Source organism: Ceratotherium simum, unplaced genomic scaffold, assembly GCF_057802395.1.
Source record: "Ceratotherium simum simum isolate JZ-2026a unplaced genomic scaffold, ASM5780239v1 HiC_scaffold_45, whole genome shotgun sequence".
NCBI classification, from domain to species: domain Eukaryota; kingdom Metazoa; phylum Chordata; class Mammalia; order Perissodactyla; family Rhinocerotidae; genus Ceratotherium; species Ceratotherium simum.
In genome coordinates, this window is record NW_028261261.1 from 187,598 (window position 1) to 200,743 (window position 13,146).

General features: G+C 52.3%; 2 protein-coding genes across 4 annotated transcripts in view; one reads left to right on the forward strand and one right to left on the reverse strand.

Annotated features, from left to right (window-relative positions):
* Positions 1 to 13,146, forward strand: part of LOC147911236 (tubby-related protein 4-like) — a 46,674-nt gene that overhangs the window by 26,625 nt on the left and 6,903 nt on the right. The window contains exons 5-6 of one of the 3 annotated variants that reach the window (XM_087428396.1): positions 4,526 to 4,671; positions 11,691 to 13,080. The gene's annotated coding sequence lies outside the window, so the exon portion shown is untranslated. Of the gene's footprint in view, positions 1 to 1,073; positions 1,272 to 4,525; positions 4,672 to 11,690; positions 13,081 to 13,146 lie in introns of those variants that run through there. The other 2 variants (XM_087428397.1, XM_087428398.1) reach the window with 2 other exon arrangements.
* LOC147911237 (ral-GDS-related protein-like) lies at positions 6,886 to 12,690 on the reverse strand. The gene is made up of 6 exons (XM_087428392.1): positions 12,555 to 12,690; positions 11,707 to 11,897; positions 11,187 to 11,563; positions 10,198 to 10,413; positions 7,493 to 7,561; positions 6,886 to 7,068 (listed from the first exon to the last, which is right to left on the reverse strand). Exons 2-6 carry the CDS (start codon positions 11,816 to 11,818, stop codon positions 6,886 to 6,888), a joined length of 957 nt encoding a protein of 318 aa, XP_087284518.1. The 5' UTR covers positions 11,819 to 11,897; positions 12,555 to 12,690.

Genomic DNA, 13,146 nt, shown 5'->3' on the forward strand with positions numbered 1-13,146 from the left:
GCCTGGCAGGAGGAGGAAAGTAGGGGCGTGGAGGGTGAGGACTATTAGGAATTCTGGATGAGAGATTCGTTTGTAGATGGTAGAGATTTGTGCATATTTGAAACTTGAGGGATGATTCCAGTAGGGAAGTTATGGAAAGCACAACAAATATTGAGGGCATAATGTCATTGAAATGGAAGGATAAGATAAAAATCAGAGTGGTTTCAGCCAAAAAATCAATTTCTTTGGATATAACAACAGAAAAGTTGTGATAAATTAATTCCTTATGAGGAATATTTGTAGATCTGATGACTAGAGAGTGAAATAGTTCTTGTCTGGTGGTTTACAATTTATCTGTGAAATATGGAGGATGTCGGGATATAGAGATTTATGGAACTCAAGAAATGGAAAGAATTGAGCAGGGCATTCAGGAAGCATTAGAGCATGCATATAAGTCCATTGGTTGCTGTTGATTCTCTGTTGGGATCCACAGGTTTCTGGTGCATTCTCTCTTCAGTGCAAGTGTCAACATGGCATGGCAGGTATTTGAAATCATCTTAAGTGTGCAGGGTGGATATGATGGCAATAAGGAATCTTGGAGTATGGTCAGTGGATGACTGAAATGATGCACTGTGAATCTGAGGTTACTAGAAAGGAGTATGAGAAGAAAAAGAGTGGCTTGTGAAGATATTCCTACTGGAGTAATCTAGTTTATTGAAGAATGATTATTTAGAGTGGATTTATTTGTGTAAAAACTGGAAATGTGGAAATTTGTGGTGGGAATATGGTGTTTGTGAATTACTGATTTGTGAGCAGGAGAATTTTGGGTGAAGATAGGATCGGGGTGTGGAAGTGAATGACTAAGGATGGAATAGTGAATAATTTCATTAGAGATGAGGCACTAAAAGGATCTATGGAGTCCTTGGAAGTCGTGTGTCCCAATAACAGTTGGCTGTGGGGAACCAGCATGTGTGAATTTGACCATGACAGAGAGAGGAGGAGAGGAACATCCTGAAGCAAGATGGCAGAGGGAAGTTGGTCTGGATTTGACACTAGATAATGACCTGGCTATTTCTGTCCTTGTCTCACCTCAGCTTGATGGTGTCACTGAATCCTGGTCTCCACGTGTGGTCCCTGTACCAGCAGGATCAACATCACCTCTTAGAAATGAAAATTCTCCATTCCTTCCCTAGACCTACTTGGGTTGAGGTCCAGCACTCTGAGTTTTAAAAACCCTCCAATGATTGTGATGCACAGTGTGAATTGAGACCCATGTGTCCAGGGAGAGAAGGAGGGTGGAATATCTATGTGAGCTGAGAAAGATCTCCATGGATGGTAATCTTCATCATCCATTTTGTTCAAATTTCAGATTTTATTTTGTTTTGAAAGAGAAAGCTCAAAAAACATGCCCTGACTTCATAGTGGAAACAGTAAGACCATGAAACTAAACCCAATCAGAAAACTGAAGTTCTACGCACCCAGAAGCCTAAGCAGCTCTATGTTCCAGAGGCCAGTTACTGGACTAACTGCCCATCCTGGCGGTGAGGTCAGATGCAGCCAGTGGGAGGAGACCTTGGAGAAGCCGCAGCAAGTCTGTGGATACTGTAGACTGCAGGGACTCCAGGCCTGCAGCAGTGAAGGAGAACTCTTACGTTCTTTGGAGTCGCAAATACCTTCTAAACAGTCGCACAGACTGGCCCATGTGAATCCCTGGACCATGCTGGGGCCAGGCATCTGTACACCAGCCCTGAGCCCACCCCGGCCCACTGTCCATATTGGGCAGAGATGAGTCCAGGGATGGGTCTGGGTGGCTCACAGCCCCTCTGCAGACAACAGGCATCTTCTAGAGATATCAGGAGACAGACACAGAAAGTGAAGAAAAGCATGGGACAGACTGACGGTGGCCTCGAGGACAGACGAAATTGCCGGGGAGGCAGAGAGAGCAAGGAGCCAAGAAAGCCATCATGAAAACAGTGAGGAAGGCAACATCAGGTCTAAAGAAAAGGAGAGTGGTGCCGATGAGAAATTCCCCATGAGACAGGCTTGACTCTCACAGCATCTCTTTGTAATGGCCATCGTGATCTTGACCTTTCATGGTAAACCTCAATTTTTATTTACCATGAGTTTTCTCCTTTTTATATTAAAATTGATAGGATAATTGAAGCTGAGGAATTAGTGTTTTGAAGTTACATTTGTATTTTCTAGAACTTACACTCAATGAAGAGATAATACCTACTTGAACAAGATTTGTCTGTTAATTTCTATTAAATCCGATTCCATAAATTTTTATTGTGATTTTGCTTTTTTTTTTTTTTTGCTGAGGAAGATTCATCGTGAGCTAACATTTGTTGCCAATCTTCCTCTACTTTGTATGTGGGTCACCGTCACGGCATGGCTGCTAATGAGTATTGTAGGTCCATGCCTGGTAACTGAACCTGGGACACCAAAGCAGAACATGCCAAACTTAACCACCTGGCCAGGGGCCAGCACTATGATTGTGCATCTAGTTATAACATAAAATCCATCAATCTTCTCTTCATTGTCACATGGTAATTCAGACATAGGTGATTTCAATATCATGAATTAAGTATCTCTTATCTGTTACCTGACAAACTTGTGTAGCTTTGATTTTGGAATATTAAAAATGAGCATACCCCCTGGGGGCATTATTTTCCACTTAAGAGAAGCTTGCAGCAGGCTCATTGCCTTCCTTCCCACACTAGATCCAGAGTCGTGGAAATGTGTCTGCCTTGCACACAACACAGAGCACAAAGGAATTACTCAACAAACAGGTGATAAGTGAATAACTGGTGGGATCATCAGGTCATTCACAGAAGCCAGACTGAGAGAGAGCTTCCTTAGGTCAGGAAGGAGAAGCATTGCTTTAAATTTGTGATGTTTTAATTTGTAACATTGTAATATGAACAGCAAGTATACTACATTTATCAAAATTGTGTTCTGAAGGTTTTCAAAAATCTCTAAATCTCAGAATAGAGAAAAATCAATCTCTGTGAACCTGTTACTTGCTTCAAAGATTGTCAACTCGTATACCATCTGGCTTTGTTTATCCTCACACCAAGTCCCCAAGAATTAACCAGAAGAGATGGCTGAGAGCACATCATTTCAGCTGTAAATATTTCCGTTTCTCTTACAGATGAGGGATTTTTGGAACACAAACACAATAATATTATCACACACAAAAATAAAAATGTCATTCGGATAATCAACTGTCTAGTCAGTATCCCAAGTCTCCCAGTTTTGTCAAGGTTATTTCCTGGTTTTACATTTTATTTGAGTCAGGATCTTAATGAAACCCTTCTTTTGCAATTGGTTGATCTGTTTCTGAAGTCACTTTTAATCTCTTAGTAGTTCATGCATCTTGGGATTTGGGTGGGATATGAGTGTGTGTGTTTGTGTGTCTACACTGATGCATGAATTCTTTCTTTCCTGGATGGCAGTGTCCTGAAAGGAAGGACCTGGGCTGTGGGAACAAGGATTTCTACTCTGCTTCAGGCTGAACTGAAAAGGCATCCGTGGGTGACACTTGCAGCCTTCAGAAAGGAGGGGGAAGAAGTACCAAGGAATTCAAGACAATGGCCCTTGTCTTACAGGGTGTTTCCAGGGCATGATGTTCAAAATGCCAGGTGCTAAGACTTTAGCTCCACGTCCTTGGGTGGATTCTCAGCATGAGCTCTGAGCAGTGTCTGTTCACCACCCACGTGGGCAGCATGTCAGTATTTTAATTGTTAAGGTGGTGTCTGTTGTGTCTGTGGTGTCTAAGATTGGTGGCATTCCCCTGCTGGACCCACTTCTATACCTGCCCCTCTCCTGCCTCATCTTTCAAAACTCCCAACAGGAAAGTTTCACATCCCTGTAACACAAATCCATATAACCACAGCACAGACTGGGGAAAAGAACACAGCAGTCCCAAGGACTAAGTGCTCTATTAGTTCAGGCCCAGCTGCCACTTTGGGACAAGTCAGTAACGACACGACTGAGTGTGTAAACTAGTGATTGTCTAAGACCATGGACCTCGGAACCACATGGGCCCAGATGTCACCCAGGGCAGCAAGGGATGGTGTGCGTCATTCAGTGGACAGGATTAAGGTCTATTGTCCTGGCAAACCAGAGCTCACCACTGATCCATCAGGCCCAGCCAGGGAGGAATGGCCACGATGTACCTGACAGAGAGGCTGGGGGCCTTCTAGGGAATTTCTGCCAAAAAAGAATCATACAAGGAAGTGCGGGGATGCTGGAAATCCTAGTTCACAGGGAGTGGTGAGGTTTATGGAACAAAGTCCTGTTGTAGGTTTAAAAGCTGCATCATGAATCTTTCCCTCTGGATATGAAACAAGCGGGAAAAGGACTTCCACGGGCATGGGCCAGGATCCCAGGTTTCCAATCTTGGTGAAGGGTGAACAGGGAGGACTAGAGGCGGCCTGATGGGGATGTCCTGTCGGCCCTTAGTCCATCTGCACATGGTGTTCCTCTGGCCTTGTCTGTTGCACAAGCAAACTTTTATCTTTTTACATTTTTCCTCATTTAGTGTTGATGCGAATCCAGACACAGATTAGAAAACGGCAAGTTCCAATATCTGATCAAAGAAACATCAACAAGAGAAGCAAAAAACATTCCTTCTTCCTGATAAGCTGTAGAAAGACAGCCACTATCCTGGGGAAGGACATGGTCCTGGTAAGTGCTATTTGAAAGACACCCACATTTCAGTGGTTATTGCTCTGCCTGGGAATGTCCCTCCAACCTCTACATCCAGGGAGATCTGAGGGGCTGTCTCTGCTCCTGGCCCAGGTGAACCACACAGAAATGCACCTGTCCTCTGAGGAAGGGGGACTTGAGGGTGTCATTCAGTAGCCAGGGAGGAGGCTGGCCCTCCTCCCTTCTCCCACATACAATAAGATGTGACCATACACAAGTTCTTAATTCAAGGAGGAAAATAAGATTCTGTGTCTCTTTTACATGAGCATAAGAAGTGAAAGAACCACACCACAACACCCAGGCTGCGACAGAAACAGGATATAACATAAGAGTCAAACCTACCATTTACTATTAAAGAAATAATATCACTCCTCCCCAATGGGTTAACGGTCGCAGGGGTGGAGATGTCAGGGAGTTGGAAGGGGTGGTGCCCTCCCTCTAGGGCTTTAGGGGAAACCAGGGAAAGTCTTAGGATGTCATCGTTCACTCAGGGTGGGAAGAGCTGGCCCAGTGCACCACGAGGGCACCAGTGTCACTGCTGGTCAGGAGGAGCTGCTCTTGTGGTCTCCAGAGTGTGACGCCTCATCGCCAAGGGCGTGGTGGCTGAAGAGAAGAAACAGATTATTTTGGGGTCCCTCCCTGAGATTCATGGCACACCTCCCTGCAGCCCTGCACTCTGAGCCAAACTCTGTGCCGAGTGCTCAGTCCATCAACAGCACCCCGTTTGTCCCTGATGCGAGAGGCATCATTTAGCATCACCCATTTCAGAGGATTCAACTAAATCCCAGAGAGGAGAGGGGAGCGGCCTGTCCCAGGCCTGCTCAGCAGTGGAGCTGGGATCCAGTCCCATGCTTAGCCCGAAGCTGTACTGAGCCCCTTGGATTCAGTTGCGGTTGGTCCCAACACTCACTCGGCCCTGAACTGGAGGATGTCCGGTTCCTCTTTCTCCTGAAGAGCCGCATTTTGCTCGCCTTCTGGCGTGCGGGCTCCAGCTGGCAGGAGACCCAGTAGCTACAGGACAGAGTGGCCTGTGAGCTACCAGGAGCCACACCTCAGGTGCCCCTCCCAGAGTCTGCCAGCAGCTGAGTCCTAGTGCCCCATGGGTCACCATGCTACGAGTTCCGTGGCTGATCAGCGAGCCAGGCCACAGGCTCTGGAGCTGGCCATCAGAGAGAGTCTGCCCTGCCCTCACCCATCTCCTGTCCCCCTCACCTCTCATGGACACTGATGGGCTCCATGGCCTGGAACCAGGCCCCAAATCGCTCGTCGGGCTCCAGGTCATATGCATTTGCAGCCTGCTGGAGCAGCTGGATCCTCCGGATGAGTGTGAATTTCTGGGAGGAAGGACAGGATGCAGACAGGGCTTGGTGGGGAACGCTGCCAGGGACTTGTGCGGAGTGAGGATCTGGTCTGGGGTCTGTGCTCACTCGGGAACCCTCCTTCCTTCCCACTCCATTCAGGACTTGCCTGTCCTCACAGTTGGCTTGAATTCGTTCCTCATCCAGGAAGGTGTCCTTGATGCCAGCCCCACCCGCACCCACCAACGTGATGGGATTCCCAGCTTTGTGAATCTGACTCTCCCAATAAATGTAAGACCCAAGGGATGAGGCCAGAGAAAGTCTTGCCAGGCGAGATCTCTGATTTCCACATCCCCATCCTCCCCATAGCTGCTCACCTCACAGCATTTCTGGAAGTTGACCCGATTTCCCTGGAAGGGAGACAGCCCATGTCCATCAGAAACAGCCCCCTAAGCCCAGAACCAACCCCCATCCCACCCCTTCTCAGGCTGCAGGAATGTCAGGGCCCAGCAGAGGGCAGACCTTCCACAAAGAGAACTTGACACTGGGCCAGGCTCTGGGCTCCAGAGCAGGAGGGACAGGGGAGCTGAGGCCAGAGACCTTATGTAGCACACCCTCTCTGATGACAGACGGGGAGACTGAGGCCTCAGGGAGGAAGGGACAGCTGGAACGCAGAAGTGCTTCCTCACTTGCAGGGGCTGATGGAACTCCCCCAGGGGCAGGGCCTGGGGGGAGGCTGAATCCATCCCAGACACAGCCTCCTGCAGCTCTGCAGGCAGGCAGCTATGAGCTTCACCAGCCCAGGTAGACTGGTGCAGGGCTTATGCGGAGCGTCTATTCACGCATTGCTAAGATGGGCCTGACTCCCCAACTCCCAGGGGTGGCCATGGGGCTCTCATGAGAGGAGGTTTGCCAGGTACTGAGAGCTCAGGTCCCAGTGCAGGGCTCTCGCCTCCCAAACCTCAGGATCCTGCTCCATGTCCCCACCTCCAGGCTCACTCACTTCCAGATCATCCTCCATCCTAATGTCCAGCAGCTTCAGGTGATAGAGGAACATGACCAGGAACGGGACGAAACCCTGTGAAATCAGGGTGGGAGTGGTGAGATGAGTCCCACCTCTCAGGTGCCCCCATGGACCCTCCTCCAAATCCCTTCACCCCAACCGCCTGCCCACCACAGACTCCCACAGAGAACAGCCTAGGACCCTCAGCGGCCTCCCCCCAGTTGCCGCCTCCAGGACCACCCAACTTCCCCAGTCACCTCCCAGGGGCGGCTTTTGGCAAATCCCAGGGTATGTGGTCCCTGCCCCTCCCCACCCTAACCCATCCTGGGCCCAGCCCTTCCAGGCCTCCTCCTGGTCACTTCCAGGGCAGGCCTTTCAGGCTCTTGGGCTCCTGGAGCTGGGCTGGAGGAGGAGGGACCCCTCTCTTAGTGAGGCCTCCAGCCGTGAGGTGAGTGACCCCTCCTCTGACACCTAGACCCTCCCCCTCAGGCCACCTCACCTGCTGCTGCTGTCTCTCCTGGGCTCCCTGGGGGTCCATCTGCAGGGTGGCCCTCACAGATATCACCTCCTGCAGGGTCAAGGACTGGCTCAGGGAGGCATGTTCCATTCCCCATGTCTCCCAGGCCCCTGATCTTGGACCCTGGACATCTGGTGTCTATGGCTGCTCCCATTCCAGGGTGCCCTGATGCTAGATCACTCCCAGCTCCAAGACTCCCTTCTCTGTGCCCTCAGGCCTGCCCAGGCCCCTAAGCCTCTCTCCTCATCAGGAAAGTGTGAGGAGGACTCCCCATGCATCCCAGGGTCCCCTGAGGACTCAGTATCATCTGACTGTCACCAGTGCTGTCCCCTTCCCCCTCGAGGAGGAGGAGCACAAAGCTCCTGCACATTCCTCGCCCCCTTGTACCTCATCACCCCTGTGAGGCCTGCACCACAGATCATCTCCCTCCATTTCCCAGATGAGGAGACCGAGGCCCACAGAGGGGCAGTGACTTGCTCAGGGGCCCACAGAGGAGACCGCTCCCCCTCCCAGCCAGAGGCCCTGGCCCCAGGCCTTCACTCCTCTTCCAGACACACCTCGGACCAATGTCCTGTCCTCTGGACTCTCGGGGTGTGTTGAGGCCCTCAGTCAACCTGAGCCATGGATGGAGAGGCACAAGGTGTCTCGGGGTCCCATGCAAGTGGCTGTTGTGTTTTCCAGCCCCCTGGGGTTCTCTGACACCAGGCTGGATCTGAGGCCATGCCAAAGTCCTCAGCTCCCTAGGATCCCCTCAGGATGGTCCCTGCACAGAACTCCTCCTTCACTCACTCAGGAAGGGGACCCCCGTGTGCCACATCTGAGTGACAGTGTAGGAGTTGACCACGGCACTGTGTAATGGTGACATTTGCATCCTTTTTCACTTGGAAACTTCTAATGTCCCTTCTCCTTTCTCAGCTCTCATGTTTGAAGTCTGTGGTCTGAGCCTTTGCACAATCCTTAGGCCCCTCCTGCCAGGGCCTCGATGGAGGCCATTAAGAATCTGTCAGGAAGGTCCATTAAGAATCTGTAGGTTCCTCGATAATTCTCATTGCCATCTGGGGCGTATCCTTGTCGACAAGGCACTGGGGGAGACTTACTGGTTTGTCAGCAGTGACCACTATCGGGCTAGAGTGCACCGTCCCAGAGGTTCTGCCCAGATCCACCATTTGGCCCAAGGCTGTGCAGCCCCTGTGTCCACAAGGCCTGTGTGACCTCACAGTGCCCATCCCTGGGACAGGCAGAATGCCCTCCCCTGTGAGGTGCAGTGAAGACAGAAGGAGCAGCAGGGGCCTGGCTTCCTGAGGACAGACTGGGCTGCTTTAGGAAGAAAGGAACCCCCACCCACTCCATCCACCCCCCAGCCTGGAAGATGATGAGGGGCAGCTGATGGGTCCGCATGGAAGCCAGACACCTGCTCATTCTGCCAGCTCCTCACTTCTTGGAACAGTCCAGGCGACACCACTGTATCCCGTGACCAAGGCCTCCTGCCCCAAACAGTCCCCACCTGCCCCTGCAGCTCACACCCCCCGCTTGCTGTCCAGCTGGACAAGACAGACCCTTATTTCTCGGGGAACCTTAAGTGAAAAACTTACCAAAGCACATCCTGCCTGGTCCCTCCCCACCTCACCTCCCGTCCTTCCATTTCTCCAGCCTCCACTCACCTCCTTGGGAAGCTTCCTGCTCTCCCGGTGGCATGTTTGGATGATGTTTTTCAGTATCTGACAGTTCTTCCTGAGGAGGGAATAAAGGAAAGAAACACTGTGGAGTGGTTTGAGGGTAAATCCCTTTTGTTTGAAAACCCAGAAGATCCAGACAGCCTGGATGAGCATTTTCACTGTGTCCTCTGAGCCCTGAGGTGTCTGGGACTGGGGAGGGGACTCTCCTATTGTCACCTGGGGCCTCCATTCTCTTATTTTCTCAGCAGATGTCTTTTAAACAGTCTTAATTTCACGTGGACAGAGAGTTCTGTTGCTGCAAACACTTGAAAATCCTCAATTTGGTTCAAGCCGTGATCTGTCAATTAGGGAAACTGATTCCTGAAGCAGAACCACTGGCCTAAGTTTTCAGAAAGACTCCAAGCCTGCCAACCAGGTCAGACCCTAACCCCAGGGTTTGCTGTCTCCCAGGAGGTCCCAACTGACTGAAGGGCAATGCTAGCCCTGTGGGGGGTGTCTGGTCCACCCAGGTGGTGCTCGCATGGAGAGAGGCCTACCCACCTGGACACCTGTCTCCACGTCTCTTTTAAACGCTGAATGGAGGGGCCCTGCAGAGCCCAGAAGATCGTATGGAGAGAGGAAAGGTTCCTCAGGCTGTGGCATTCCTGGGGAAGGGAAGAGAATGAGCTGTGAGGGGGAGCTGGAGCCCTGCTTCCTCTGGCTTCTGTCACCTCATTGACGTCTCCTGTCCTGGATGAGACAGCGGCTCAGGGAACCCGGAAAAGGCACAGATGGACCCTCATGAGGAACACTCCCTGGGAGGAGGATTTCAGCTCAAGCCAAGAAAGGAGCCCAGGAAGGGGTGAGCTTCCCACCACTGGGACCAGGAGTCAGGTCATCGAGGCCTGGCAGGAGGGGCCTAAGGATTGTGCAAAGGCTCAGACCACGGACTTCAAACATGAGAGCTGAGAAAGGAGAAGGGGCAGTTCCCCCGACTCCAGAGAGGGGCTCCCAGGGCCTCCAACATCTTACCTTGGCCACCTGGATCCAGAGCTCCACCACCCTGGGTCTGTCCTGGGCCGTCATGTTCGGGTCCCCAATGCAGGTGGTGACGATACATTCGACCACTCTGTTAAAGTGGGTCATGGTGGCATGGATGGTGGGTCCCACGTGCTCGTTGCCCCTGTTGTCACACTGGGACCAGATGGAGTCCAGAAAGTCGTGGGGCCTCACTGTCTTGAAGAGCTCCTGGGGAGGACAGGGAGTGTCACCCAGCCCTGCCACAGCCTAGCTCAGCTTCCGCAGCCCCCAGTCCCAGGCCGGGTCAGTGGTGAGTGTTGGAGCTCAGGAAGCTGAGAATGTGGCCTGAGGCTTGTGGGAGTCCCTGGGTCTTGCCTGTGTCCCCTGAGGGCACCCAGCACAGGATGACCCAGGACCCGATACTGTGGCGCAGGGAAGTGGCATTTGCTCGCCGCCCAGTCTCACTTCCTCCAAGCACCAGAACTCGGCTCCTGCTTGACCATCTCTAGGGGCATCTTCCACCCATTCTGACCATCCTGGGGTCTGACTCCTCTTTCAGATGCACATTCCCCCAAGGCAGAAACAACCAGGGGCTTTGTTTGTCTGCCTTGTAGTCATGTACACATGAGGTGCCTAATTAGTGCTGAGGCTGTTGAGGCCTCCTGGGCAAATGAGTGAACTACCCAAGGACGAGACAACACTTCAGTGTACTCCCCTCCCCCACCAAAGCGCAGACTCTGCCCAACTTCTTCTCTGCTCCACCTCATCCATCTGCACAGCTACTCTGCATGGCAGCTGCTCTCAAAGTCCATCCCTACTGTCCACATGAGGACAGCAAAGGCTTGGGAGTTAAGAAGGCTGCTCAGGTCACATGAGGGTAAGTGGGGAAGCAAGAGGTTGGACCGAGATCATGGGATTCTGGATCAGGAAATGGCAGGTGTGTGGCAGCTCATGGCACAGGGAAGGCCGGCCCCACCTGCCCTGAGAGCCCCGCTGCTCACCACATCCATCAGTGTCAAATGCTCTGCCACCAGCCGGGGAGGGAACTCCAAGAAGTCAGGCTTCTCCTCCCTCAGCAGGTTCTTGGTGGTCACGTCCCAGTGGCAGGTGGGCTCTGGGGCTGGATCTGGCTCTTCTGTTATCTCTCCAGGTGGAGGCAGGATTCTCCCTGGAGCCAATGGTCCAGCTGGCTCCAGCTCAGGAGCTGGCACTGGGGCTGGGGCTGATGTTGGTGGTGGCTCTGGCCCTGGAGGGACTGATGGAGGTGACACTGGCTCCAGCTCTAGCACAGGTGGTGGAACTAGAGCTGGAGCTGGATCTAGCTGTGGAGCTGGCCCTTGCTCTGGCGCTGGAGCTGGAGGGAGCTCTGGAGATGGTCCTGCAGCAGGAGAAAGAAACAGTGTCACTCAAGTAGCTGACTTCCCCTGTGCCTGTCAAAGCCAGGAAAGACCCCACTGCCTTGAAGTGAACCAAGCCTTTGAACACTCTGCAAATTATCTTCCCAGACTGCAGTCGCCTCACCTTCCAGCTCTGCCTCAATGGGCCGTGGATGCTCCAGCTGGACCTGAAGAAGGTAGGCGTGGCCCTGCAGCCCCGAGCCAGGCAAGCTGAGATGCAGAGAGGCCAGCTTCATCCTGAAGCAGGGAAAGTGCAGGGGTTCCCAGAAATCCTGCCCTGGGTCCAGGCAGGTTCCCACCAGAGAAGAGATGGCACTGGGGGAGGCAATTGGGCAACAGAGTCAGAGGCCTGGCCTTTCCCTCCACACTTCTCACCCAAGGCACCATGGCTTGGGACTGGGCCCTATGCCTCCCCCTTTCCATCCAGGTGAGAGCCACATGGCAACCCTGGCCCCTGTGAGTCTGTCCTGGCAGTGGCAGGCCTGCTCATCCAGCAAGTTGACACAGAGTCTGTTGTGACTCTCTTCCCACGGACACTCTTCTCCTGAAGGTCTGGGACACAGCCCACCCCAGCCCTCCATGCACTTGTGCAACTGGATTGAGCACTGAGACAGATTTGTGACCAGGTTGCTCACACACCTCCTGTTCTGGGCCTGGAGGCGGTGGTCAGAAGAGGTAGATGTGGAGAAGGGGAGGCAGATTAAAATGGGTCTGTGTTGGGAATGGGTTTCTAGGGGAGACCTCAGCCCAGCCACCCTTCTGGTTCCCAGGGGTCCTGGCACCCATCCATAGCTCTTTGACTCCTGTCCTCCTGGAGTGGAAGCCACCGGACCTCTGCCTTCCCATGGGAATCGAAAGATGCGTGAGATGCGGCTTCTGACAGGCTCACCTCAGCCACAGCCTCCATCTCTCCCCCCACAGCTTGTTCTTTAGAGACAGGAGGCCGTCCTTCTGGACCCAACGACCACTCACTTTTTTAGGTGGTCCTGCGCTCTGCCCTCCTGGCTGGAATAAGGGGAGATGCCTCCAGATGTAAAGGAGGCTATGAGGGCATCCCTTGGGATGGACGGTGGATGACAAGACCTGCAAATGATGTCGAATGTCAATGTCTGACTCTCAGACGGAAATTGAGGCCACGCATTGTGTCTCCTTCATTCACTGAGTTTACTGTCTCCAAATGTCCTGCATGCAGTAGGTGCTTAATCTACATGGTTTATTGAATGTAGTCCACCCAGAACCATCCCAGACACCTGAGTGGGCCTAGGGCCTCTCTGCTGCCCCAGAGATCCTTGATTGGCTACCCCAAGGAAAAGGACCAGGACCAGCTGGATGGAATCTCCAACTCCTTGACAGGGTGGTTTCCATGTGCTTTTCCAAACTCAGAAAGGCCGCATCTCAGAGATAGGTGAGGCAGACTACTTTTCACGGGGAGGAGAGAAATAAACACCATGAACAACCACAGCACGTCCACAGCCCTCTCTGCAGAGCCAGGCACCAGGTAAGCACCCGCCATGGCTGATCCCATTAGTTCCTACAAGATCCCCATGAAATTTATCCTCTCCCA